At 40.3% G+C, this 27,929-nt stretch overlaps 1 protein-coding gene across 1 annotated transcript in view; it reads left to right on the top strand.

The window, feature by feature from the left end:
- Positions 1–21,364, top strand: part of GNAS (GNAS complex locus) — a 47,732-nt gene extending 26,368 nt beyond the window's left edge. The window contains exons 4-10 of the mRNA XM_017734640.1: positions 12,194–12,248; positions 12,595–12,668; positions 13,094–13,152; positions 14,798–14,918; positions 15,921–16,051; positions 16,574–16,641; positions 17,517–21,364. Of these exons, the coding sequence (XP_017590129.1) occupies positions 12,194–12,248; positions 12,595–12,668; positions 13,094–13,152; positions 14,798–14,918; positions 15,921–16,051; positions 16,574–16,641; positions 17,517–17,663 (655 nt within the window). The 3' untranslated portion in view covers positions 17,664–21,364. The remainder of the gene's footprint in view (positions 1–12,193; positions 12,249–12,594; positions 12,669–13,093; positions 13,153–14,797; positions 14,919–15,920; positions 16,052–16,573; positions 16,642–17,516) is intronic.
- The last annotated feature ends 6,565 nt before the right edge of the window (positions 21,365–27,929 follow it).

Below are 27,929 nucleotides of genomic sequence, written 5' to 3'. Positions count from 1 at the left end.
TTGGCCTCTGTAAAGTCTGCCAAGAAGGAGGCCAGTGAGGGTGCTGAGAGGCGTCTGTGTCACCTCTGGTACCTTCTGAATCTTATTATTCTTCTGAGTGTAAGGTTCCACCTCAAGACAGAACTATACTTTCTGCCGCTGAGGGCTTTTGGAGCTGTAATGCTGAAATAATTATGTTCTGTGAATAATACATGTAGTAATTGTTTAGGTAATTACAACACTTTTATATAGGTAATAAATAGAGTCACTAAAGCTAATTCAAAAGAGCTAATTCCACCTGAAGCAGCTGAACGACTTCCTCATTTTAACATTACCAAATAAGCTAATTAGAGAATAAGGGATTTTAAGAGTTGTTGCAATATTTCCCCATCCCTCACCCACACCCCATCTCACTCCAGTCCTGTCTGGATTGCGTGTTTTGCAGCACCTCGCTGCTCCTCTGTGAGTCAGGGACTGCCATGGTGAACGTCCCTGAGCCGAAACCAGCGACGTGACTCTTGGCTGCGAGAGGAAACAGGCAGAGGTTGTGCCTTGTCAGGGATTTTACTTTTCCTGTGCACGCTTCATTCTAAATTCTCTGCAACTCCAGTGTTAAAAGCACGCAGCTTAGAAAAGTCCACATGAAAAAACACATTTTGCAAATGTTAGAATATGTTTTGTAAATACAAAGTCTATCCTACTGTGTTTTACAGACATTTGAATGACTAGAGCTTTTTGTACTATTTTAAGGTCTTTTAGAGCCAGCTGTGTGTTTTGAGAGGTGAGATTTAAAGTTCATATTTTTGTAATGATTTAAATTCTGCTTCAGAGTCAAGTTAGGTCAGTGGGGAAGAGAGGGGGAAGGGCCAAAATATTTTATTTAAAAGATTCTAAAATGGATTGCCATGTCCCTTGTTAAATTAGGGCTGTTTATGGGTCTTTGTAAAGCCACATTTTTCTGTGAGGTGTCCATTTTAATTGCAGGCTTAAAAGCACTAAATACCCAAATGCAGTTTGTGGAAACACTTCATAGTCAGTGGCTGTGTATTAATGTTGTCACAGGCACGTGAGTAAGGGTCTATATTAGATTTTCCTTTTAAGAGTGGCAAAACACTAGGCAAAGAGCGGAACCATGAACCTGGATGACTGACAGGTTTTTCACTGAGAAAAAAAGAGGGCTGCACTATTCAGAACCGTGGCGACTCCTGTGAATGGCTTTTCCACAGAAGTGGCGTGGTCACCTTTATTATTTACCTTTGATTTTGGCTTCAAGCTTGATTTCTTGCTCCTTTTATCTGCCTGAACGTAATGTGTGCCAGGGACAGACAAGCACTTGAACTTGACTTCTTCATTTTGTTGTACGGCAGAACACAGAACCAGACATTTGCTTTTCACTGTAGCCAAAGATGAGTGTCCCTGCACTGCTCTAAATTCACAGTATAAAATGCTGTTGCAGCTCTGTATCATTTGCCTGGTTTAAAATTGTATTTTTAAAATATGCCTGGTATTAAATTTCATGATCAAGCAAATGTTTTCAAGAAAAAAAAAAACCCAAAAAACTTTATATTACAACTCACTTCCAAAGGAGAGGTGTGCTCTTTACAGATGCTTTCAATTCCAGGTGCCAGGTTGTGCCTCTGCTTTTACAGAGGCCTGGAGTTGTTTTTGCTGCGTTGAAAGCAGAACGTTTAAACAAGAAGGAGGGGGGAAGCCACATTCCTCTGAGGAAAGCAAAAGCTGAAATGTGAGCTGCTGTGAGGTGTGGGACTGTCAGCCCCAGCAGGTATTGACAGGTAGTCGGTCCTGTGGAGACACTGAGACCCTTCCAGCCCCTGCCCGCGGCATCACAGGACAGAAGTGAACCTTTTTAGTGTCCTGTGAGCAGCATCAGAGTCAAAATTACTGCCTTTTTGATAGAGAACCTAACTTCCTAAAGTGCTGAACAAAAATCCCAGCTGGGATGGTGCCTAAGCAGACAGAATTCCAACACTGGATTTGTATCTTGCATTTAAATATATGCAAACTATTTTTCTGAAGATCTTTGTACAAGTGTATTTAGACAGGGAGGTGAAGTCCTCCCTTACCACCCTGCTCGGAACCCAGCAGAGATTTGTCTTCCCATTGTTCAGGGCTCATCTGGGGCCTGATTCCTTCCCTGAACTGTCACTGCTTCCTTAATTCCTGCGGAAACTCAGTCTTGGGCTCAAAATTCCTTTTCTGTCACGTGAGGTCATATCAGCTCCACCTACCCCGGTCCCTAAAATTCCTGTTACAACTGATGTTGCCCATTTTTCCAGTAGTATTTGGGGAAGTGCCTGGTTCTGTGTTCTCCCTGTTTAGGTTTACAAGCCCCACACCAGCTGAAAAACATGGGAACTGTGTGAACCTTTATTTTACCTGGTTTTACAGATAGCTCTGTTTTCTTCAATTTAGGGAAACTAGTATGAAGTATTAGGCTTGTTAATTCTTTCATCATCTGAATGCACTTTTATTAATATTTTAAATTGTTAACATTATTCTTACTTATTAGTGCTGTCATTAATTCTGTCGTAATAATGCAGTTTTAAAATTACAGATGCATCCTTTATCAGCTGAAACCAATTCTACTGATTTAATGGCACTGGAGGGAGCTACAGACCATGAGGACAGGATTCATAAAAATACTTGGTTGAAAGACAATGAAAGGATATCCCATTAGGTTCCCCTGTTTTAATTGCTCAGAGCAGCCTACAATAGGGGATTTACACCCAAAACATGCCAAGGTTGTTGTCATATTGGAAATGGGATCTGGGATTGAAGGAAGCTTTCATGTCCTTATTTGAAATCAGATATGGGGAATTTCAAATAAATTCATATTCAAATTTCATTTAAAATTCTTAATTCTGAATTTGACTTTACTTAAACAGACTCCTTAGTCTAAGTTAACAGAAAATATTCTTAAACCTGAGAAGATCCTTATTGCACCTGATGGATTTAAATTAGATTGTGAAAAATTATTAAATTTCAAGTTTCTCTCCAAGTTCAGTTCCCACAGAGCACAGTAGGAATGCAGTCAGTGATGAAGTTTTTGGTTTCTTCTGCTGTATATAAGGTCCGTGACTTCAGCTTACAATTTTAAAAGGCTTAAAACAGAAAAATCCCTGACCTTGTTCATAGATACTTTTCCACCTTCCAGAAAAAGGGCATGACAAAAACTATTAAAGCTAGGGATGTTTAGGGGGAGCAGGTGGGAGAGAAGTTCACCATTAGCCACACTGGAGTTGTCACTAGTCCAGCTTGTTGGTTTTTAGGTAGTAAAGTCCACGGAAACGATTTATTTTCTTACAATTAAGTGTTAGACTTCAGCTTTTAATTCCTCCTGTAAAGTTAAACATTGTAGTCTTCAGTGTGCAGAGCTTTTGCTGAAATAACTGGAAAAGATACCAAACCTGATGGAGGACCTAGATTCTTCAAGATGACAATCTTTGAGAGTCACAGGAGGTCAAAACCATTTCCAGCATCAGGAAGGACAGAAATGGGGATAAGTAAAAATGAAGGCAGGCAAGCGAAAGTGTAGAAAAGATAAAATATTCCATATCTAAAGCAATAGATTTGGTAGTGTCTTGCAAGAAACAGGTTCATTAATTAGGCTCAAGTTTCTGGTGTGTACGACCCTCCAAAATCCAGGAGGAAATGTTGGAGGAGCAGTGAGCAAAGTGGAGTGAGGAGTTTTGTTGCATGAATATGTAATTGCTTTGCCTTTTCCCATGGTTTTTGTCTCCTTTTGCAGCCTTGTTAAAAGAGAAAAAAAAAGTTAATAGGGATTGCGCCATGTTCCTCCCCACTCCCTCGCCCCGCGCTCCCGCCCCGGGCTTGCCCTGGGATCCTGGGATCAGATGGTGTTGTGGTGATCTCATCCATACTGTTACCTTCCACGTCTGTTCCCAGCCTTGGCCTGGGAGCAGCTGAACTCATCTGGGGCGGGGTGAGGGGTGCTCCGGAGTTATTTAACAACCCCAGGCTTGTCCGGCCGGGGGAGCCTCAGGCACGGGAGCGAGGTGGTTGAACGGTGTGGTTGGGTAGTGGTGAGAGTGTGGAAACACCTCCCTACATGCTGGCGAAGTAGGAGTGAAGGCAGCTGGAGCAGCCCCGAGTGCTTGGCTTGGGGTCGTGTTGGTTCTCCTGGGGGAGGCTGTGCTGGGCAGTTCCATGAGAGGCTGGGAATGGGCATAGGATGCAGAGTTTGGGGTGAGCTGTGCCCCACTCAGTGTAAAGGAGCACAGATGATCCTCCATAAGGATCATCCAGTTAAGGCAAGGAGTTATGGCAGAGGGGAGCTGGGGATGCCATGGAAGCCTTTCCAATGAAGGACTGGAATATTGGCCAGGTTTGGGTTGTCTCGTGTAGTGTTGGCTATTCTACAGCCCTCCTCCCCTCATCTTTCTCTCAGACAGTCTCTCTCTCTGTCCCTTATGTGGGCCAGAAAGGGCTACCTTGTAGTAATGTATGAGTTGCTTTCTTAAGGAAGAGAAAAAAATAGTTCTTTTTTTATATGATTTAAATAAAAACTTGCAGCTGGTGATAGGCTCTTAGACTAACTTGGAGTATCTTTATAAAAACCAATAAATCCTGCATTGCATGTTTCAAAGAACATTATCCAAAATCCTTCTGTGCAAGCTGCTGTTCCTGAGGCATACATTGTTCAGATGGCAGGGGAGCAAACTGGATGTGGTGAAAAGCAGGGGGAGGGGAGGGAAGTTTACATACAGCTTGAAGCCTGGGTGGAAGTAACTCTACAATTTTTAGCAATGAAAATATCCATGTAGGGACCTAAAGGAATCCTGTGGGCTGATGGTGCAGTTTGCGTGGAGCGTGTGCACGGTGCCTTTTGGCAGACGGCAGATATTTTACTGTGGCTTAATGCTTATTATAGTTGCAGTTTTTTGATCACCATCTGTAGTCTCTATTGGTTTTTGATAGAGCAACTAGGATTTTATATTTTGGGAGTGGTGTTCTCTGCGTTCTATCACGCTGACTTACTACTTCCAGTATCTGTGAAATAACAAAATCTCACAACTTCAGTCTGGTTCCTGAGCTGCTGCTTTCCTCTGCTGGAGAAAATATTGAATCTCCTGATTATACAAATGGCTTCTGTTGGGTAATATTGACAAATACACTGAATAACATTTTTGACATAACATTCTGTTCCCACACAGATAATTTGGATGTAATTGAATGGGTTGATCAAGAGTTTGTGCTAAAAATACGACATTTTCTCACCCACTAAGTGGAAGAAAATGTGTGCTCCAGAGGCAGTTCAGTGGCACGGAGCTGTTGGGAAGTGGGATGGGATATGCTGTGACTGTGGTTCTGTCCACTGCTGAGGGTCCAAAGGAGTGATGCTGAGAGCAGCCCTGGCACAAGGATCTGGGAACCACGTCCCACTCCAGGGTCCTGGAGGCACGGAGCAGCCTGAGACTGATTTTAGCTGGAGCAAAGCGCTCCAGCCCGGGCAGGATCCCAGCCAGGATGCCTGTCAGGCCCGCAGGAGCACTCAGTGCACTTGAGCCAAAAACATACAGAAATAATTGGGGGGGGGGAAGTTTTGAAGATCTCTTTCCTTCTGTTTTTCCTTATTTTAATGGTCTCCTGGGCAAAAGGCTGCATTGTTACAGTTTCAAAAGCAGGGTGGTTGTGCTGCAGATGGGTGGGGAAAAGAACGAAAAATAGACCTTAGAGAAAGGCTGGCTGTTTAGTATGCAATAAAGTGACTTTTATACCTCTCCCAATCTCCTATCAAATAAATCTCGTGCTAACAAGCAATCAAACCCGTTTCCCTGCCCTGCTCCACACAGCCCGAGCCACATTGTACCTTTCCAGCCTTTGAAACTGCCTGTGCGTATTTTTATTTGTCAGGCCAGGGCTGGGCTGGCCCCATTCCAGATGTGTCTCACAAGATTTGGTGCTGATGAGCTATTTATAGCCCTGTGGTTCCATTGTCATGGCAACTGTGCTAGAGGCCAAGGCGGCTGGGAGCTATTTCTGGACTTGTGCTGTAATGTAAAACTGATTGGGAAACCTCTTTAAATAGATTTTTCTTTTTCTCCTACCTTTTCCCCACTTCCCTTTTCGAGTGCTGGCAGCTTTTGAAGGGCTGGTTTGCCTTCTGCTGGGTTTGTCTGAAATTCATTCATGCCTCCCGGCAGATTACGCTGCTTTAATTAGGCAGTTTGGGAAGTCGGGTGTGTAACCAGCCTCGTTTTTAGGGCAAGGTTTGAACTTCATGGAGACACAAAAGTAAAAGGGGCTTTGCTGGCGCGTCCTGGTTTTTTGTGATAGTTGCAGTTCTTTGTACCCCATAGTTTTAATATTCTATTTTTTGTGTGTGCTTCATGTTCTCCATGCCATATAAGGAACTGTAACCTTGATTACCACAAGATGATTCCAAATATATGGAGTCATACTTTTCAGCTTTCTCATTATTTGCTTCAAAATTAGACCCATGGTGCCCCTTCGCCTCCAAGTGGTTGGAATGCTCGAGGTTCTTCTGGAATTACAGCTGGGGCCGCTCTCAAAATCACTTTTTTGGGATACATACACATTGATACCATCTATAATTAAATTCTGAGCTTTAGACTATTTGTAAACCTTTCTGTGCGATGTACAGTTTTGATAAGGAAATGATAATAACCCTTTGATTTGAAACTGGAGATCAAAAAGTGTTTGCAGCTTCTTGGGAAAGTTTTCTGGAGAGTCGGCTTTTGGTTTACTTCTGTTCACGTCTTATACCATATTTTGAGGTTCATTTCCAACATTAATCTGTTTTTCGATGAAATCCTTATGTCTGAGGACTGACATGGAGTATGTTGTTACAGGAACATCGTATATGAGATGTTTTTAGATGCAATATAGTGCTCTCCTCATTATACCAATAATACTTGGTACAGTACTGTCCCTGTGTGCCTGTCTCTGTAAAGGTTTTTTCTCTTTCCTAATTGTGAAGTTGTTAAAATAATTGCAAAGGTTTTGGAATTTATTTTCTCTCTCTTTATCTAATTTTGTTTAGGCAGAAAAAACAGCATTTTTAATTGTCCAGTAACATTTGTGGCACGTCTTCAGTGACCACCTCAGCAGTAACAGCTCCACCTTTGCAAACAATAGAAAATATCAGTATACCTGTAAAAAACAAACAGCAAAAATCTACTGATGTCCCAACTTTGATTTTTAACTTTTATTTGGGGAAAAACCTGACAAGTTTGGTGTCACATGCTGTCCATGTTTGCAGGACACCATAAATACCAGCAGATTAAATGTTTGCTTGTTTTATTTGTATCATTCCTGTAGCTTTGCCTTATGTTCTGCTCCTCTTGCAAAATAAACTAGTTGAAATCTTTATCACCAGTTGAGGGATTAGATTCCCTCCTCTTCCCACTCCTTCTTGCTCCCAGGAGCAACAGAAAGGGACAGAGTTAAGGGATAGTCAATTCATTCATACACAAAAACCCTTTTAAAAGAGAGTTTTTTATCTTTGTACTCATCCTGTGTCTCTGGCTCAGGATAGACAGCATAGCTGAAGAAAGAATTTATCAAATAGTTAACTGCAGAGCTTTGAGAAAGCTTTGCTGAATAGCATAAAGGATTATGGCGAGGACTAAAAAGGCAGGAAAGCAGAAGTAAAAACATGGTCTGTTCTGAAAAATAAAAAATGCACTCTTGTTTACAATAAACGCTGTTAATGTTGAGTTAAATTTCAGCTTAAAACTACTTTAAGTAGTACTTTTGTAGTCCTGACAGGGCGCAGATAAATAAAAATCTGCAGGGCGTTTGCACAGTTTGGTCTTCAGGGTGATCAGTAAAAAATCATTAATTTCATTCTGGACATAGAAACCTGAATTGGAAAGACTGTTTTAGAGGTGATCAGGGTAAATGCCAGTGTAATTCTTAGTAAAATCTTGATAATTCTTAGTAATACTCTGGTGGGTTCTTAGTAATATCTTGGTAGAAAAACATGACTCAGTGGAAATGGAAAATCATTTCCACTGACTCAATGGACTTGGGGCAATTTACTACTCAGTGTGCCTGCCTTTAAAATAGGGTTTATTCCAGGTGTGCATTTTGGACTGCGATAGCCAAGGCAGGAAATGCAGCCTCAATGAAGGCAGGCAGGAGCTGGAAGTCTGATTTACTGTCTGTAAAATACCTCGAGGCTTTCAGAGGCAAGGAACTTCACAAATACAGAGTTTCAGTGCTACTGTTGAGGGTTATGAGTTATAATCTTGATTTAATGAAGTATCTTACTGACACTGACAATGAGATTTCAGTGTGTCTTTTAAGAGAGACATTTTATATGCAAATTCAAGTTACGACTTGACCAAAAAAAAAACCTGATGGAAATAAAGCTCTTCAAATATAGGTGTGTTGTCAGTTTGAAGACACCTTTCCAGTGTTGTTCTAGGCTGAAAACAAAAGCTCTTCTTCACAAAGCAGGAAAAAGAAATAATTCTTGTCTGCCAACCATTTCGTCAGATCACAGAGTAACATTTCAGTTAGTGTTTATTGAGAAGGCTGTCAGGAAATGCTCGAGGAAAGGCAGCCTGAGTTCCCCTCCCATGCTTCCCCAGACAGTGAAGCTGTGCTGGTTCTGAGGTGGAAGGTTTCATGTGTTACACACCTTTCCAGCAGGGAAAACAAGCTGCAGTGCTTTGTCTGGCAGCAGCACTGTTCATTCAGGAAATTCCCCCCCACATTGGGATAAAGCAGCTCTCTCTGGATGAAAGAACTCCAGAATAACTCAGGTATTGGCATATATCTTGATCTGAAAATTGGGACATGTTTTGACATAATAGGTTTTCGTTAAAATTTGGAAAGAATTGGGGATACATGTGTGGCTTAATTACTTAGACCCGCTGCAGCTAAGGAAAGCCTCTGTGTACCTCTCTGTGAATCTGCCTCCTGAGTGCCCCTTTAAAATTAAAGACACCTTATTTGTCACAAAGAACTGCTTGGAACGCTTCACATGTGGTTTTCCTTCCCTAAGCTAAAAAAAAGGGACACAAAAATGCAGCATTTTTGTTTTATTTCAGATTGTTTTAATTTTTTGCTAATACCTTTCATTTTAATATCTCAGAGACATAACTGGTGCTGTCCTAGAGATGCTTCCTCTCAGTGTTGCTGACTACAAATAACCTGAAGTCTTTTGAGGTTTTTTTTGTTAGCGTGTGTCAGAGCAGTATCAATGTTTTATAACACAGGCAAAGAGCCTCTTACTACGTGACAGAATTTTGTAGAGCAGGAGCTGATCCTGTTACTTAGTCATGTCCAGAATGTGGCCCAAAGTGAGAACTGGCAGCAATGCTGAATGAATTATTTGCTTTCTGGAAAATGGCTTTTCCATATAATCTCTGGGAAGATTTTACAGAAGAAAAAAACTGACTTTGTAACTTCGTTCAAGGCTTGCTCGCAGTATAAAATTTGGTTTTGTGGTTTGACAGTTTTATGGGAATTATTTCACCAAGGTCACTTCTGCTTCTCCCTGTAAGTTCACTGCTGACACAGTAGATGGTGGGCACGTCTCCAGTAGGCTTAGAACAATCTCTCACAGCAGTGAATTCAGCACACAAAGTAGTACTCAAGTGGCCTCACTTGTGTTTTGGGTAGAGCACAGCAAGAATTAAAAATAGAAATTAATGATGGTGAATTTGTGTTTATTTTGAATTGGGCTTTGTTCTCATCTGACTGGATTATTAGTTAAATTTACTGGATAAATTGTTTGGTCTTGACTAACATTGACTGAAAAGTCTCTGCACACAGTGTATTGATCTTTTCTGAACTCTCATGCTCCTGCTGTTGCTCCTCATTTTAGGTATATCAGAGCGGATCAAATTTCTGCTCCCCTTTTCTCCTTAAATTTATTTTTGCATTGACCAACCGAAAGAAAAATCCCCTTTCTTTACATTTGAGCAAAAAATCAAACTGGTTTTTAATGCCTTCAGCCCTTTCTAAAGCTGCTGGAACAGACTTCTATGAAAGGCACAGGGGGAAATCTTCATCTAATGTATCACTGTGCTGTGTTTTCCCTAAAATGCCCCTGGAAGCAGGAGGGGTTTTCTGGTGACTGTCACACACTGAAAGACTTCCTTCTCCAACGAGCATTGTTAGGAGTATCAGATGTTGCTGAAAGTTGGAGCTTGTTTTGGGGGGAGGAAGAAATGTTTATTCCATTTGAACTTGTTTTACCTGGCATGAGCATTGCTGTTGGAATTCATCTCAAGTACAGTACTGCTGCTCCTATGTGGCTGATGTTTTTCAAGGAAATCATAGACCTAAAAATAGTCTGCATAAACAACAGTAAGAGGTTTGTACTTTCAGTTCCAGGTTATAGCAATATCTTGTTGTTATTTTCTAATTTTCAGTTTTCAAAATCCATTAAGCTGATTAGCAGAGGGTTTAAAAATAAAACAAAAAAGCCCCAAACCCAAAACAAAACCAAAAACCCCCCTCTTGTGGAACCCAGCATAAAATGTTCTGCTTGGATAAATTCATACAGAAAGGCTGGGTGATTGCAGTAATCACCTTTGTATCTTGATGAACATGTTCTGTTCGGAACATTTTTCAAGCATCCTCCAACTTGTGAAATTGCTACGTGATTCTGAAACCGTGCTCTGAGGGGAGAGGATGGGGTGGAAACAATCACGCTGCTTGGAACTCACGGGTGTTGTACATATTTAACATCCTCTGTGTACTGAACAGAGAGTTTTATTTCTTCTCTTTGGATTAAAAAAAAAAAAGAAGAAAAAATGACTTAACAGCCTGGAAGATAGGAGGAAAAAAAATCCAGCTTACAAATTGCAGAGCACAGTTTGTCACCACTTTATCCTTGTGTGTCTGTGGCCATGTCACGTTCCATGATGGAAATTGATCTTTGTACTTTGTCTCACGTGTTTTTGTAGTGTGTTTAACTTAAGATACATTTTAATGTGTTTAAAATTCTGTAATTCAATCTAAACAAAAATTAATTTTCATGTGTCTCTGAAACAAGATCATCTAGTTCCTGGTGAAAAGGGCATTGCACTGAAGCCTTTGTCAAAATCTACGATTATTTTTCCCCATTCCCTGCTCCTCATTAGGTGTTTTAGGAAGTCAGCTGGGGCTGAAACTGGGGCTGAGTCCTGCGGTGATTTTTCTTGGGGGTGGGTTTTTTATTCGTGAATCTGGGACAGGGCTCTCTTTTCCCCTCTTTAAGCTGTGACTGTTGTTAATGCACGTTGAAGGAGGCAGGGAAAACTGGCCTTTTCTTTGTGATTTCTGCTTCAGAGAGAAAACAATTCATGCAGAGGAATTTCAAAGGGAGCTCGAAGCCTATTGGTTTAAGGGCTGATTAATCATTAATGTTAGGGGTAAAGGCACTGCTCAAGTGGAAGGGGCTGAGCAGGGGGCACCTGGCCAAGGGCGTGGTGTTGGGCAGTGGGACTGGGGGCAAACACCATAAAATCTGCATCCTGAGCTGCTGCTTTGCCACCACAATAAAACAGAATTAACTAATTCCTTGAGATTTTTGCTCTTTGAGTTGAAGTGAAAGATAATTATGAGGTTATAGTTAATTGGTAAAAAAAATTTAAATACTCCAGAGTATCATCTGTAGGTAATACCTAATCAATTTTAATGAAATACATCTCTTATTACCCATTTACCCAACTACTGCTGCTGCTCCAGAAAGTAAATTGAAACACTGAAAAATCAGTGTCCCCTGTCACTTAACTGAACTTGGACTGAAATTGGTTAAGGGCTTTCATTTATTTAAAGAACTATAGAGTTGATATGTTGTTTAAAATTACTCATTTTACTTTCAGGGAAAGTACATGTGGGTAATTTGCTTGAGTCATTGCTTTACCGTTAATAGTAGCAGGTTATATCGTAGGATTCGTATGAATAAATGACCTAAATTAAACTCCTGTTGTGTTTGTGGCGGCGGGAGTCGGCGGGAGGGGCTGGGATGAGATTCCCAGGTGGATTAATTAAACTGGGCTCAGCCCTCTGCCGGCTGCTGCTGGGAACGCTCGTCCTGCGGGCAAGGACCCAAATTGAGCCATTTCAGTGTGCGATTTTTCATCATTTTGTGAGCCTGAGAGCATTAAAATACACCAAAACTTACGTGGTAACCGTCAGTTACTAAAGCATTAGAAAGTTCGTCTGATTTGAGACTGACAAGTTTCTCTTTTTTCTTTCCGCTCCCCAGTTTTCTCGACAAGATTGACATAGTCAAACAGAACGAATACACCCCATCTGACCAGGTATGTGGAGCTTTGTTAGGAAATTACACGAGTGACCTGCCTCCTTCATCTTTGGGGATAATTCATTCTTTTTCTAATTGCCATTCAGGTATTGCCATGCACTGTACATATTTAGTACTCCAGTAAAAATGGCTTTGTCCTTTGCATTTGTTTATACACATAAATGACTTACAAGGTTACATCAGTCACGAGATTTCCATTGTGCTTCTGTGACACTGAACACTCCAGTGCTGTTCCCTGGTGTCGCAGTACAGCATGGAATAAAAGGGGTTTATTTCCATTGCTGAATATATGAAAACTCACCAAATATCTGTGTTGAATCCATGAATTTTTCTTTATGCTTTAGGATCTTCTCAGATGCAGAGTTTTGACATCAGGAATTTTTGAAACCAAGTTTCAGGTGGATAAAGTAAATTTTCAGTAAGTATAATTTTTTTCTTTTTTATGTTTTTACTTTTTTTAATACAACACAGACAAATACATGGGTAAGCTGGGAGGAGAGCCTACCATAGTTATTGAGACTACTGTATTTCTCAAGTATCGGTGTTTAATAGAAAGCAAGTGTTTTATTAATTTTAATTTAGTAGTCTGGCTTGAAGAAATGAAAATTGGTGTGCAATTTCTGCTTTATTTTAAATCATGAAGAACAAAATGTTTTAAATCTATTTTCTCTGCATGCATATGTTCATGGATTGTTTACCTGTTCAGGTTCATATAATCCAAGATTCCTTTTAGCTTCTATGACACAGAAGTCCTAAAATTTTTTACCTTTTCTGTAAGTATGCAGACACAAAAAACTCAACACAGAATGATTCTGACTGACTGGATTTATGGTTTTTTCTCAGTATGTTTGATGTCGGAGGGCAACGAGATGAACGCCGAAAATGGATCCAGTGTTTTAATGGTAGGATTAGAATTTCTGTTGGCTTCATAAAATAGTTCTCTGCAAAATTGTAGTGCCTAATCTTCATTTTCTCAACTGTGTGAAACCCATCATCTTTCCACATAGCTCAATAAGGAGTTATCTAACAGTCGTATAGAATGGAGTTTTTCTTGACATGTAAACTCCTGTAACTACATAGAACATCTTCAGGGAGAATGTAGGTGGAGAAAAATTTGAGTTTGATAACTTCAGCTTGGCCATTTTTTTTTTGGCTTCCCTCTCTTCATTTAATTAGCTAATTTTGGAGGTGGCTTTGTGCATTATTTGCCATCCATGAGAGTGTAAATTCCAAGCCATGTTCTGTCTTCCACATGCAGGTTTACATATGTATGTGCTTATGCAAAATACAGGATAATTACTATATGCCTAAAATCAGAATATCATGGTTTTGTGTATAATTGCATCCACTTTGCTCTGTCGTGGTGCTTCTTTCTGAATCAGCACTGACCCAGTAGTGCACAATGAAGTTGTAGGGATCATCTGTCTGGTTAGACGTGGTGTCACATCTGGTGAGAGCTGGAGTCTCTTAACACCAGTGTCCCCATGAGTTTAGGTCAGGTTTAATTCCCACATGACTGAAATTAGGCAATTTTGTGTCTGTCCTGAAATGTAACAGGTACCCTCACTGCAGCTCTTTGTTTTACTCTGTATCTCTGTTTAGATGTGACACCTTTCTCCAGGTAGCTGTTTTTAAACCTACACTTGGTGAAAATATTTTCTCTTCCTTGTTGTTTGGACGAAATATTGATGAAGTTACACAAAAATCCACCTTTTTGTAGAAGAGTTACAATGAGATCCTAGAGAATAAATAAAGCAGAAAGCAACTTGGAATTCATGGCACATTGCTACAGTTCCTGTCACAGAATCAGCTGGACAGTGTGTGTGTGTGGGGAAGGACTGTGCAATATTTTCTCCTGTGCTATTAATAACAGATTTGTTTGGGTTTTACCTCTGCTCCTTCCTCTTCCTGTTACCTCATGGTCTGACTCATCTCTTCTGCTGCTGGTGCCTGAGGTAGATGAGCCTGGATGTCAGTGTGAGGGACTGGAGCAGCACAGCTCCACAGAGACAGAGGGATCCGGATCCTGTGATCCTGGGAATGCCTCCCGGGGAAGAGATGGGGCTCTAAGCAGTAAAACACACTACAGGGGGACCAGAGCAATTAACCATGAATTCACTGCAGTCTGCTGTTGTCATTATTACTCTTCATGCAGATAAAAAGTGCTGGTTGTCCTGAGGTTTCTCCCTAAGGGCCTCCCTGTCCTTTCCTGATAATTCACAGTTGTTTCCAATTTTCTTTACATGTTTTAAATCTCCTTTAAATTCTCCTCTTGGCTTTCTTCAGTTTCTCTCTCTTGCTTCAGTTCCTTTCTTTCCTATACTTTCTGTCATTCTGTCAGCTTCTGTTCTGGGGCCTGCCTTGCCTCTCTTTCATGGTTTCTTCACTTTCTTTTTTGATTCCTGGTATTTAAAACGCTGTCAGCAGCATCATCCCAGCCTGTTCTCTGCACGGAGCTGAGAGTCTGGCAGCTTCCTATTGAATTTCATGATTCCTGGATGTTTCTTCCGAAGTCTGGCATTAACTAAAGGGTATTTCTTGGTTTAGATGTGACTGCTATCATATTTGTGGTGGCGAGCAGTAGCTACAACATGGTGATACGAGAGGACAATCAGACCAATCGGCTGCAGGAAGCACTAAACCTCTTCAAGAGTATCTGGAACAACAGGTCTGTGAATGGCTCTTATCACTGAGATTACTGATCCCGTCTCATACTGCAGTCACCACTCGTGGATGGGCCTGGCTGGGACAAAGTTCATTTTCTCCGTAACAGCTCATACAGTGCTGTGGTTTAGGTTTTGCCCAAAACAATGCTGATGGCACACTAATGCTGCTGAGCAGTGTGTGCAGAGCATCAAGGCCCTCTCTGATCCTTACTCTGCCCCTGCAGTGAATCCATGGGGATGTTGGGAGGGGACACAGGTGAGCAGACCCAAACTGACCAGAGGTGTGTTCCATGCCACATAACATCATGCTCTACAGTAAGAGGGAAAAGAGGGGATTTTGGGAGGCTACCCAGCTTGCTGGGTATTGGTCTGCCCACAGGAGGTGGTGAGTGATTTCCTTTACATCACTGGTTTTGTCTTCTCCTCGCTTCCACTTACCCTTCACTAATTAAACAATCATTATTTCTATTTTATCTTGACCCCCAGATTTTTTTGCTTTCATTCTTCCTTTCCTCCTCCTCCATCCCCTGAGGAGGAAGGTGAGTGAGGAGCTATGTGGTGCTTGGCTGCCCCCCAGGGTTAACAGCACTGGGGGCTCTGTTACTCACATCTCCCCGCACAGTCTGGGCTGATTCTTTGGTCACAGCCTCCCACCTTTAATGTTTATTACACTCAGCTCATTGAAAAGAGCTCTGCACAGCTACTGATTGGTGGTTGCCATATTGAGGCTGAAGTAATTAAAGCAGTCATGGAGCAGTGCTTTGGGAGGTGGAAATGTTCCCCTGGGATGGGTTTGGATTAACAGCACAAAGTGGGGACCACCCGAACAACCTCAAGGTGTGCACACCTGGAATTACACCCTTGGGATTCAGGTATAAAAGGAATCTTTCCAAATCATTTCAGTGTCATATGATCTTGTCTCCACACACTTTGGGTGACTTATTTTAAGTTTCTATGTGATCTGGGCTGTGCCTTCTCACAGTGTTTGGTTTCCATTTTCACAGGTGGCTACGGACCATTTCAGTAATCCTTTTCCTGAATAAACAAGATTTGCTAGCAGAGAAAGTTTTGGCAGGGAAATCTAAAATTGAAGACTACTTTCCAGAATTTGCTCGCTACACTACACCAGATGATGGTAAGATTTCTAGTTTTATTTGCAGTTTATCACTTCCTTGTTAATCACATTGGTGATGGTTTTGGTAGCTTCAGCTAAGACTTGAAAACTCTTAAGTAGATGTAATCATCACTGTCTTTCAGCCAAATTGTAATGTTGAATTTTAGGTATTAATAATGAGAGATTCCTGCCTCTTAAAACATTTAATATATTAATAATTTCATCATGACAAAATCCTTTTACTTTGGTGTATACCACAGTCTGACACTTTGTCACAAGTGTGTCCTCGGGACTCCCCCTAATCCTGCCTGTGGTCATTTCTCTTACCTGCCAAATGCCAGGTACTGTGACCATTATAATATTCCCTTGTTCTCCTGAAATCTTGCTGGTTTAAATAATGTTATGATTTGTCTTGTCTCACAGTCAGTTTTGCTAAGTGTATTTCTGTCATATGTGAGCAGAAAACAGGACAAGTTGAGATTTTTAGGTGCTATTACCAGAAAACATCTGTTTTAATAAGATACTTATTTTATTATTAATCAGCAACACCAGAGCCTGGTGAGGATCCCAGAGTTACAAGGGCCAAGTATTTTATTAGAGACGAGTTTCTTGTAAGTATTTCCTTTCTTTGGCTATTTCTTACATGATTCTTCTCAAACCCAAGCTCTTGCTCACCTTCTGCTATTGCCAAGTGCTGTCACTTCTTGTGTTGTTTATATCTAACATCCACATTGCATCAACCACTGTTATATTTATGACCTTTACTGCTGTTTCTTAGCTGCTGTTTGGATATTTGTTTGTACATAATTAAATAGCAAAAGAATTGGTGAGAATTAAGAAACCCCAAATAGAATGATGAGTGAAGTTCTGCTGTTATTAATAGGACCAGATTTTTATTCCATGCATTATTTTTAAAGATAGAGACTAATCAAAAGATGCCTCATCTGTCACATATTAATGTTCTCTTTCCCATTACTGGTCAGCTGAAGCTATAATGGACATAGTTTGGGGTTTTTTTAAATATTGTAACTTGTAATGGTGAGGCTGGCAATCAAATTGTGGACTCATTTTAAAATGGAGCAAAATTAAAAGTTGAGGGAGGCTTTCTGTAAGTGTGATAAAAGGGGATAAAAGCTTTGTACAGGGAGACAAAATCCTACTTTTTTCATGGCGAAATGGACTAGGAGTTGTGTTGCTAAATCCACCAAAGCTGCATATAAATAATGGCATTTCCCTGAGTTCTCATTCCTCTCTGAAATTCCCCAGTTCTCAGTGACCATCTCACCGTGTAATTCTGATCATTTTAAACTTCACATTCCAGGTGAGAGAGCGAAAACTTGTGGGTATTTTGCCACTCAGTTCCACTTTCTGAAGACACAACTCACACATTCACATCTCACCTTCATTCAGCCCAATTTTGGGGACAGGGTGGGGTTTCCCCAGTGGGTTTTATTTTAACCCAGTGTCTCTCTCTTGCTTTGCACAGAGAATCAGCACAGCAAGTGGAGATGGAAGGCACTACTGCTACCCTCACTTCACGTGTGCTGTGGACACAGAGAACATCCGGAGGGTTTTCAATGACTGTCGGGACATTATTCAGCGCATGCACCTTCGCCAATACGAGTTGTTGTGATGGAGAGCACTTTTTTCTGTGTTTTGGACTCCTTATTCCTTATTAAAAAAAAGAAAAAAAACACCCTTGCCCACATAGGGTGGAAGAGAACTGTTTGAATCTCCCATTGATTTGCACCCCTCAACTTTTTCTCCTTGCTGGACAATAGCAGCACTTCTAAGCTTGCTTCTGTACCCCTCGGACAGATTGAGATGGCCCCTAACACTTAAAAGGCCATTTCCATGAGGATTCCCTAACACTGTTATTAACAAAAAAGAGAGGGAAAAAAAAACCAAAACAAAACAAAAAAAAGAAATAAAACCTAATTAATTAAAAGCCCTGAATGTGGAACACCTGAAAGAATTGGGGATGAAAAAATTAAAATGTGAAACAAAAATTGGGGGAGAGAAAACTTTAGGTAATTTAGCACTGCTGCGGGCATAATCCTATAACCCGTGATCTCCACTTTGTATCACTCACTGCATCCGAGTAACGAAGGTGCCAAGTCACAGACCAAGTTTGAAGACAGACCCTTGAGTTTGGTTCTCTGACTGTAATGTGGCTTTGGGCGGAAATACTGACAATTCTCCAACAGACCTAGACAGTGCAAAAACCAACTGCTACCTTTCAGAAGGGTATTTTTAAAACCAGTCTTGGTGGTCTAAAGACAACCGTGGACATTTATGAGTTGAACTGCGTATGGCCTGTGATTGCAGAAAGAGTTAACCACACACTGTTTTCAGTTTGTCCACTGATGATCCTGTCTGCTCTAAAAATCATTATCTGGACTGTAGTCCTCACAGTCTTTCCCTTCTTTTTCTTCTTCCCTTCCCTCATTTTTTATTTTACTGCTGGATTATTATTCTTGTACAGACTGTAAAATGTATTATTTTGTACAACTTTATTGAAAATAACTTGTAGAAGATCTTTGTGCCTTGATTATGGCTGTACCTGTACAATGAGCTAAGATGTAAGTATGTTTGATTGCGCTGTACAGCTTTGTCAACCCTATCTGCAGCATTAGCTCAAGGTAGGGAAAATTTATCTGTAGTTTAGTTTTTCTGGTTTATAAAAGAAGGAAAAATACTGTTTAGTAAAAAAAAAAAGGAAAAAAAAAAAGAAAAAAGTACAAATTGTGCAAACTTAACCACTTTAAAAGTGAGGTCTTCAACAAGTGACCAGATGTTGCAGCATCGTGCTTTTTAATTTTTAGCTTTAATTCATTTAAATCTCTATCCAAATGCAAAACATGGCTTGTTTCTACATAAAACCAAATTTTGCTACAAATTATAAATGTTAGTCTTTGGTCATTCATAGTCCTTTTTTGCTAAAGACAAAAACCAGAACAATAACAGACACGTAGGGCATCATGCAGGTCTGGTGACCATCTCTAGACTGGGCCAAATACCCACCAACCTCGGCTTGCGCTGCGTGGGCAACGACTACCGGAATGACAAGGTGTGCACTGCCCTTGGATTTGGCCACTGAATTCCAGTTTCAAATGACATTTTTATTTCTCTTTTAATAAAGAGATACTTTAGAACCTTTTTTGTTTTATATTAACTATATAAGTAGCTTAAAAGTGAAGATGTGTGGATTTTTTCTTAAACTTGAATAATTTATGCAAATTATATGCTTAGAACAACATGTGGTACAGTAAAAAGAAAAAAGAGCAAAAATCACTGTAGCAATAAGAGAGCATGTAATTTTAGTAACTACTACACTGCTTTATATTTTATACCTAGGTGTTTTATGTCTCTGTGAGTGTGTTACTTTTTCATGTGTCTAAACCTACGTGTACAATTTGTACAGAGTCAGAAATTACAGGTGTAATAACACATCTAGAACAGTGTTAGCCTATATTACTCAAACACCCCTGTTCCCCCTTCATTTACACCCCTAAACTGATCTGGATCTTACTGCAATGACTTTAAAAGGAAAAGAAACAAAAACGAACACCAAAATTCTTGCCTCTTTGCCTTTCACACTAGCTTCCCTCCACTCAAGAGACCGTGTTGGCTTTCTTTTTTTGGAAAGAGATCCAGTTTAAATTCAAGTGAGGGTGTGGTCAGTGATGTCTGTGCAGCTAGATTTGCTTCAGGTATCGGATGCCTTTTCAATACTAAGAACTGCAACTGTTCAGAATTGTGACTTTTCATTTGCTTTTGTGTGGCTAAAGTCTTAAAATGAATGACATAGTCCATTTTCACTGAAGAGCTGGGATATGAGGGAGTTACTGTCCCATCTCAATTCAGAATTACTTCCAGAAGACACTGAATAGTCTAAAAAATTTAGCTGCGGTTGTTACTCGCCTTTCAAGAATGATCTTTCCTGTTCACAGGTTTAGACAGTTGCCACCTGAACTTTGTAGAGCTGTAGGAGAAAACATGACTGAAAACAGGCCCCTGCAATTCAGAATGTATCCAGTGCCTGTAGGTGAAGGGCTGGCATTTCCACTAGGTAAAAATGGGACACACGTAGTGGAAAGGAAATTCATTGTGAGCCTTAATTTTAGTTACAGGAGCCAAAATCTTTATTTTAGTGCCAACCCTTATCTTTTTAAGCCTAGGAGGAGTTGGTGTAAACACCAAATTTATAAATGGAGAAAACCTGTAGTGGTGTGAGGAATGTAATCTCTTGTCTGAGAGAAACAAAGCACCTCCATTAAAAAAAATAATAAAATAAGCTTCTTCCTCTGATGAGGAGGACACATAATAACAATGAGCTATATAAGACAGCAAAAGTTTAAGAAACCTAAAGCTTTATATGAACAGATATGTTTAGGGGATGCTTTTTTTTTTCTTATGTGAGGAAAAAGGCAATTGTTTTGAATATGGTTGAGTTGCACAAGTACGGAGCGTGTGTGTGTCTTAATGTCTCAGTATTGCCTTTGTTAGTCTCTTTATTAGTCCATGCAGTTTGGTGGCCTGGTAAATGCAAGTCTTATTTTTAACAGCTTTCTTTTTCTTTTTTTTTTTTTAAATACAAAACCATAAAGCTTTAATGCTTGCTATTTAATAAGTAACTGTGTTTTCTTGTGTCTCTAATTTAGTGGCCATAATTTGCAGTTAATTGAACCATTCCAACCTAATGCTTACCCATATTTCTTAGTTTTGTTTTATTTATTTATTTGAACTTCTTGTTTTCATGATTGAGGACTGTCACTTCTGTCTCATTCATCTGTTTGGAAACTTCTGACCTTACAGCCAAAACTTAACTCATTCTACTCAGTATTCATCGTGATGCTGAAGTGTAAGATACCTGCAAATGTAAACACTACCACTTTTATTAATAAAAGCAAATACAGTGTTTTTAGGGCACATTTGCATCACTGTAGTTGAGGTTGTGTCAGTATTTCCATTGTAAACCTATGGAGGGTCTTACCTTGGCACTCAACTGCCCTAAGCTGAATCTTTGCCATACAAGGCTTCTGCTCAAGCATGATTTGGTGGGTTGGTTTTTAAACAGTTTCCAACACAAACTCTTGTTTCTGTTTTAAGTTATACAACTGTTTTGTTGGATGGGGGTTGGTTTAAAAAGAAAACAACAAAAAACAACAAACAAACCTGGTTCAAGATTGTTTTTGGCACTTCTGTAACTCAGAAATGGTTTTGATTTTAAAACAACCTTCGGCAAGCCAGTAACCTACAATATGGTCTGATCACTTTGGGTATTTTGTAAAAATAATAATAAATTGTAGAGATGTTGTGGTTTCAAAATCAGCTACTGTGCATTTGCAGTAACTTATTTCACCCCAAGAACTTTTAGTAATTCGTGCATCAGAGCACACATTCAGTGTGGTGCAGCAGAATAGGGATAACTCCTAAAGATTTTTTTCTTTTTTAATAATGTGGAGAGATAAATCCACTACAGACTAAGAAAGGATTCAGCTGCCTCTGAAAGCATCAAACACTGCTCTCAGAGGCTGAAACTGGAGCTCTGCAAGTTGATAGGAGCAGATTTTGATGCAAAAGCCTAGGAAGGCATCCTGGATTAGCTGTCATAGGCAGGAGTCCTGAGGGCTTTTCTTCATTTATCTAAACTATTTTGATTTGTGGCATCAAGGGCAGGATTTAACTGAGGGTATGTCCTAACTCCAGAGGAAGGGAAGCTATCACTGCTCCACTGTGCTGCACGGTATTGATACCTGCAGGATAATTTCCTTCTGCCAAGAAATCTATGCACAGAAATGTTAACGTTCATGGCTTCAGAGCTTGAGCACCTTGTAATTCGTCGTGGTGTGTTGTTCCTGTAAATGATGGAGGATGTTTTGTATTATTTACCTTATTTTCCAATGTCAAAAATCATGTGCCAGTGAAAACAAAAGACATAAACACAGGAGATTGACTCTAGATCTGGAGGCAGAGCCTGTGACAGCTGAGTACCAGTCCAGTGCCTTAGTGACAATGCTCTTGGTGATTGGTGCTATACAAATGTCTTAAGAGTGATAAAGTTGTTCTAAGTTAAAAAATTATGTAACTCATTGTGGAAGAGAGTAAGTTCTGTTCTTTCCCCAGCTGTACCTAATGCGCTGTGTGTATTCCTAACAATGCTGGCACTTGCAAGACCTCTTCCATGGAAGTAGATAATAAAATTCCTACTAACTTTAATAAGCAGGATCAGGGCCATAGATTGCTATCAGTGGAAATCTTGCACAGGAGCAGGTCCTCATCTCTAAAATACATGTTGAGTTTGTGTAACAGTAAAAATATTTATAAGCAAACATCTGTTTGCAGTCCAAAACCAAACGGTGCCCTTCTTCCTCAGCTTGCTATCTCTGAAAATTCATCCCTTGGGAAAAAATCTTCCTGTTCTATGATAAACTTTGAAGCATCTTTGTAAATAAAATAAGCTACAAAGGGGATTTCTGAAGCTCTGCTGATGAAAGCTTGACACTGAAAAATCCCTCTGGTGACTGATGACAAATTCCAAGAGTGAGCCTATTTTAATTCTGGTCATACCTGGTTGGCTTCAGTCCCGTGAGTGGATGTGTGTCAGTTGTGGGGAGGTGAAACTGCTTTAGTGTTACTGTAGTGCTCAGACTGCTAAAATTGGAGCCAGAAGTACCGGCTTCATAATTAATTGTTTTGAACCCTGATTCTCATCTTATTAAAAGCTCAAACTGCTTTTTACCCAGGTTACTTTCAGTGTACTGAGCTGAGCAAAATGGGTGCAATATAAAGCACAAATCTGACCTGGAAAGGCAACATGGGAGGAGGTGGGGAGGCAAATAAGATCTCTCACTGGATCAAACATAAAAATAATAAGGTGGAGGGTTTTTTCTGAGTTCTGCGTCCTATAAACTTAGCCTGGTTTTGTAGAAGACACAGGGAATTCCCCAGGGTAACAACAGCATTAATACCTCTGTAATGTGGATAACTGACCAAATATGTAATAGATAATTACAAATCCACCAGAAAACAAAACTTGCAGATTTTCCTATTTTTTTTTCAATTAGGAAGTCTGCCTCAAAATTATTTAATGACAGGACAAAATAAAACCTTTAAACATTGTCCCCAATAGGGAGAAGGATAAGTTTTTGAGGGAGAAGATGCTGACATTAGAGATTTTTGTGTAACATGCTTTCTAAGGCTGGGGTACCAGTAGACAAACGTAAGCAAATTCAAAATTTAAATGTGAATTTATCTCTTCACTTTAATTTACCCAGTCATTTTTTTGAATGAGTTGGCTAATTTATTTTTTAATATACTACTACTCAAGTTTGGAGAAAGACAAGCCTAAGGACAGAGGCAGTAATGTTGGGAATTCTCTCAGTTCTGTTGTTCTGTTATGCAAACTATTGTTTTTAGGCTGTGAATTTTATGTGAATTATTAATAGTGAAGTACAGTGTTTCTATCTGTAGTTTTCTGGTATTTGATGTGACTTTGGAACTGTATCATTCTTGCAACTAAAATGCCAGAGTGCCAGCAGAGATCAGGCAGAGCAAGGAGCAGCTGTGTAGGGGTCAGGAATTGCCACATCAAGGGGCACGTTCCAGTTCTTTTTTGCAACATTATCAGTTTGCTGTTGGCAGGATCAGAAGAGCTTCCACAAAAGGACAAATTAGGGGCTGGATGTTAGAACCAAATATTGTGGAAGAGCTCAAAGTTTTAATGGAAGGTGTTTCAGACTGGTGCTGAGGTAGAGCCATGGAGATGTGTCCTGAGGGGGGTGTGATGGGTGATTAGTATCTCAGTAATTTTAATCTCTGTTCTCTTACTGTTTGAAGGCACAACATCCAAAATGAAGCAACAGATTCTGACAGTTTTGGTGCTAACCTTGAGTTCTGTTTCTCACAGGACAAAGCTCTGCTGGGCTACAGAGGTTCACCTGTGTAAGGCAGTCTGGGAGCCCAGAGCAGCCACGAGCAACAGCTCTTGTGAACCTGTGATTTAAAACTGGGAAACTTAACAGCCAATTGCTCTGTCTGCAGCATGGCCCAAACCCTGCTGCCTCTGGGTTCAGCTGCTTTCTCCTGTCCTCACCCCCCTTACTCTTGTAACGATGTAGTTGATAAGAGAACAGAGCAGTTACGAAGGAAAGGTATGAGACAACCTCAGATAAAGTTTAAAATCCATCACCTTGGACACTGAAAAAGAGATTTAGGGGGAAATTCTTCATTCCCCAGGTGAGTGACCCAGTCTGGGATCCTCATACAAATTTTCAAGGTCAGACAATGCAATCTATCCCGAAAAGCTGGGATATCTCCGGTGAAGGAACTGCAAAAAAAAAGACACTTTGTGCAACCTTTAGAGCTGGGATAGTTCAGTGAAGGGTGAGTTTAACGATCAGTGTGCAAATCAACTGGAACTTGCTTTGAAGCAAGGAAATGTTTCCCCCATAGGCTCATCTTGAGAAGTGCTTGGGGTATTGGGAGGCTCAGTGTTTTAAGCAATCCTCAGTGTATAAAATACAGTTCCAACTTTTAAGTTAACATTTGAAAGACACTAGAGTAACATCATGTCAGCAACCTCAAAACCACCTTGTTTTGTCTCAGAATATTCTTGGTTACCTGGTGAAGTGTCGTGTGTTCAATGTCTGGAATAACTGTTACCAGTACTCGAGGTACAAACAAAAATGCTTCATCTTGAGGCTCTGCTTGAGAAGGAAGAACTCTTTAGCCAAAACTCATTAGCCTAACGATGCTGCTGTAATTTCCTACTCCATTGGAAAGTTATTACCTTATCTCTAGTTGAATGTATTGGCTGCTTTGTAAAGGGCTAACGATTACAAAATACAAATTTATGCTAAAAGAATTTGTAGAGGGCAAGGAGCAGAGGGAATGACAGAGAATGCCAGGGTGGATATTTTTAAAAAACATATGAATAAAAGGCAAACAGTTTTGTTGGAAGTTGGCTCTTCTGTTTGGGATTTTTCTTTTATTTTAGGAAGCAACCAAATGAAGCTGGATGATTTCGTCAGCTATATTACATTCAGCCCTTTAGGTAGCAAATCCTCAAGTACAGTTTTTAAATAATTTGCTCAAAAATCAAGGAACAAATTTTGATAGTTGGAATTGAAACTTGAGCATTTGGTACTTTGTTTATTCTTCTGTTAAAAAAAAAAAAGGTACAAAAAGAAACATTGATGTAGTTTTCCATGTTCCTGTACATCTGGCTCTTCACACACATTCACTTTCCAAAATGCCTTTACTGCTTCCTCAAATCATGCAGCAGAGACACCAAGGCTGACCTTCACTGGATATTTACTGGGTTCCAGATTTTCTCTGTCTCAAAATTTATCTCAAAATTTGCTCTCTGCCTCATCAAAATCTCATTAGATAGAAATTGTCACTCAAGAATATTTTACACATAAAATGTAGTCAAATATGCATTCGGCTAAAAATTTGTTGAATTAATTTGCTGCATAATAAAACCTTTCAGGGACATTCAGGTAAATCTAAGTGCTTTTATTCATTAACATTTTCCTGAAACTTTGTAAAACACAAATCCATATGGGGGAATGCAGTTAAACCCAAGAGACAACCAGCATTGTTTCCATTCAAAGTTGTAAAGGTTTAGTTTGCAAAATCAATTTCTGGTACATTAAATATTTCATCACATTTTAAGTGATATCTTGAAACTGTTTGTTTTAATCTGTTTTTACCTCTTGTTTATTGACCTGAAGTGAGGCAAGCTTGGATATTGCAATTCTGCAAAGGGCTATTCAGCAAATGTCTGGCTGTTACAGATCCCTAGTTTTCTCCTCAAGGGAAGTTGAAAGTAAATGCTTTGAGTATTGTTCATTCTTTATATATTAAAAAAAAAAAAAATCCTTTTCTGTTACTGCAATCAAAATAAAGAGATATATAAATACAAAAACCCTTCTAGTTTTAAGATTCAGGCACTGAAATTGTATCACTGATGTCTAATACCACTATGTCTCTTAATGGCAGTTGGTTCTGGGGACTGTTCCCATTTTCTACTCAATTAAGCAGGAAGTTTTGTAGTGTAATTACCACCTGAAGTCCCACAAGTTCAACTCTTGTCACCAGACAAAACTTTTACCTGCTCTGGAAGTGCTTTACTGAGGCTAAGACTGTTTCAGGCCGTAAGCTCCAGCACAATGAAATTCTCCAGGCTGCAGATCCAAATGTCCTGCCCAGGAGATGCACAGCAAATTTTGGTCATGGGAAGGAAGCCTCTCCTACCTAAATAAAAATTGTCATAGAAAGTGTATTTAGTTGAACTTTCTGTAAAGAACCAGGATCTCCTCCTAAGCCTCATGAAGTCTCATGTGGTTTTCCCATTCAGTTTCATTGGAATGTTAAGTCCTGGACTCACTTTTTCTCTAATTTTAAATTTTTTTTAATCTTCTGTTAAGGTACTATAATGGTTACTCTTAAGTCACCTCCAGAGAACTTGTCTTACACCTAATTACACATCTTATAACTTCATTGCAAGCCAAAAAAAAAATGATGAAGCACAGGAGGTGTAGAGATGTTTCTTATGAGACTCTCAGAAAATACTTTTTCTTTCTTGGTTTGGGATGGATTAAATTCAGGTCTGGTACTTTCTTAGGAAGTTCTGACTGGGTAATCACACTGTCTGTTCCAAGTTCACTATTATTTCTCACGTCTGTGGGATGGAAATTGCCTGCTAACCAAATGGAGATGAGCCAAAAACTTTTTCTCAAGGATATTTCCATCGGCTCCCAGCCTCAGCCTGTCACTTCAGTCCCTGTTTGTCCTTCATAAAAAATGACCGGTGGTTCCACAGGCAGTGGGATGTCCCTCACTGTTCCCCTGCCTGCAGTGGAAAACGCGTCCCCTGTGCCTCAGTGTCAATCCGTGTCGATTATTCCGAAAACGTCTCTTTTCCTTTCTGTTGGCAGAGCAGAAAGAGCATTATCCCGGGCTCTCTGCAATGTTGGAGCAGTGTTTCAGGAAGGGCTGCTTCACCACTGTAGGGCAGCACACGACAGCACAATTCGCGCTGTGCTGCAGTTCAGGTACTGGGCTACATCTTCGGTATTGAACTTCAAAGCGCAACAAATCCTTTGATTAGCACAGCGACCACATTTGAACAAGAATTTTGTCTGTTGGAAATCCTACAGCTTATTCAACTTATTTCTGAAGAGGGTTTTTTTTTTTTTGGCCTTTCTTATCCAGCAATGCATGGAAGACAATGTAATTTCTTTTTACTATTTTTCAGTTAGAAACTGAATAAGAATAAAGGACCTTTTAAATAATTAATCAGCAAAACTCCTGGCTGGCCTCCAAATCCCAGAACACACCCTCACCCTCCCCTTTCTCACAGCTGAACTCTTATACAACTGCGTGGATCTGAAGAGACAAAGGGACTCTGTTTCTCACATGGTCTCACTAATGCCTCTTTACTTGCCTGAGGCCTGATTATGTGATCAGTTTTTCATTGTAGACTTGCCCCCTGTCCATCTGTCTCTAATTCCCTGTCCCTCCCTTCTTTGGGGACCCTCTTGACCCGCTGTCTCCCCTCAGCTTCCCCAGGAAGGGTCGCAGGGTGAGCACAGCCAGCGCTCTGGGATCCAGCTCTGTGGATGGGGAACAAATCCTGTCTCACAGCCTGCCCTGCCTGGTTACAGAACAGCCTCAGAACAGGGAATGTGGCTCTCACAGCACCTTTCCTCTGCCCAGAGATGCCCACATCCCTTTTCTTCCCCTCTTCCCTAGCAATTCCCGTCCGATTGCTGCTACGCTGGGAGGCTTTGCACGGCAATTTGATTTTAAATTTCCACTGGTTCCTTTCCCCCGTGAGCTACTGTAACCCCCTGCCCGGTTCCCCTCAGAGCCTGCCCGGAATATCCAC

The sequence above is a fragment of the Corvus brachyrhynchos genome, unplaced genomic scaffold (assembly GCF_000691975.1).
Source record: "Corvus brachyrhynchos isolate BGI_N302 unplaced genomic scaffold, ASM69197v1 scaffold10, whole genome shotgun sequence".
NCBI classification, from domain to species: Eukaryota; Metazoa; Chordata; class Aves; order Passeriformes; family Corvidae; genus Corvus; species Corvus brachyrhynchos.
This window is presented reverse-complemented; position numbering and strand designations above follow the sequence as displayed.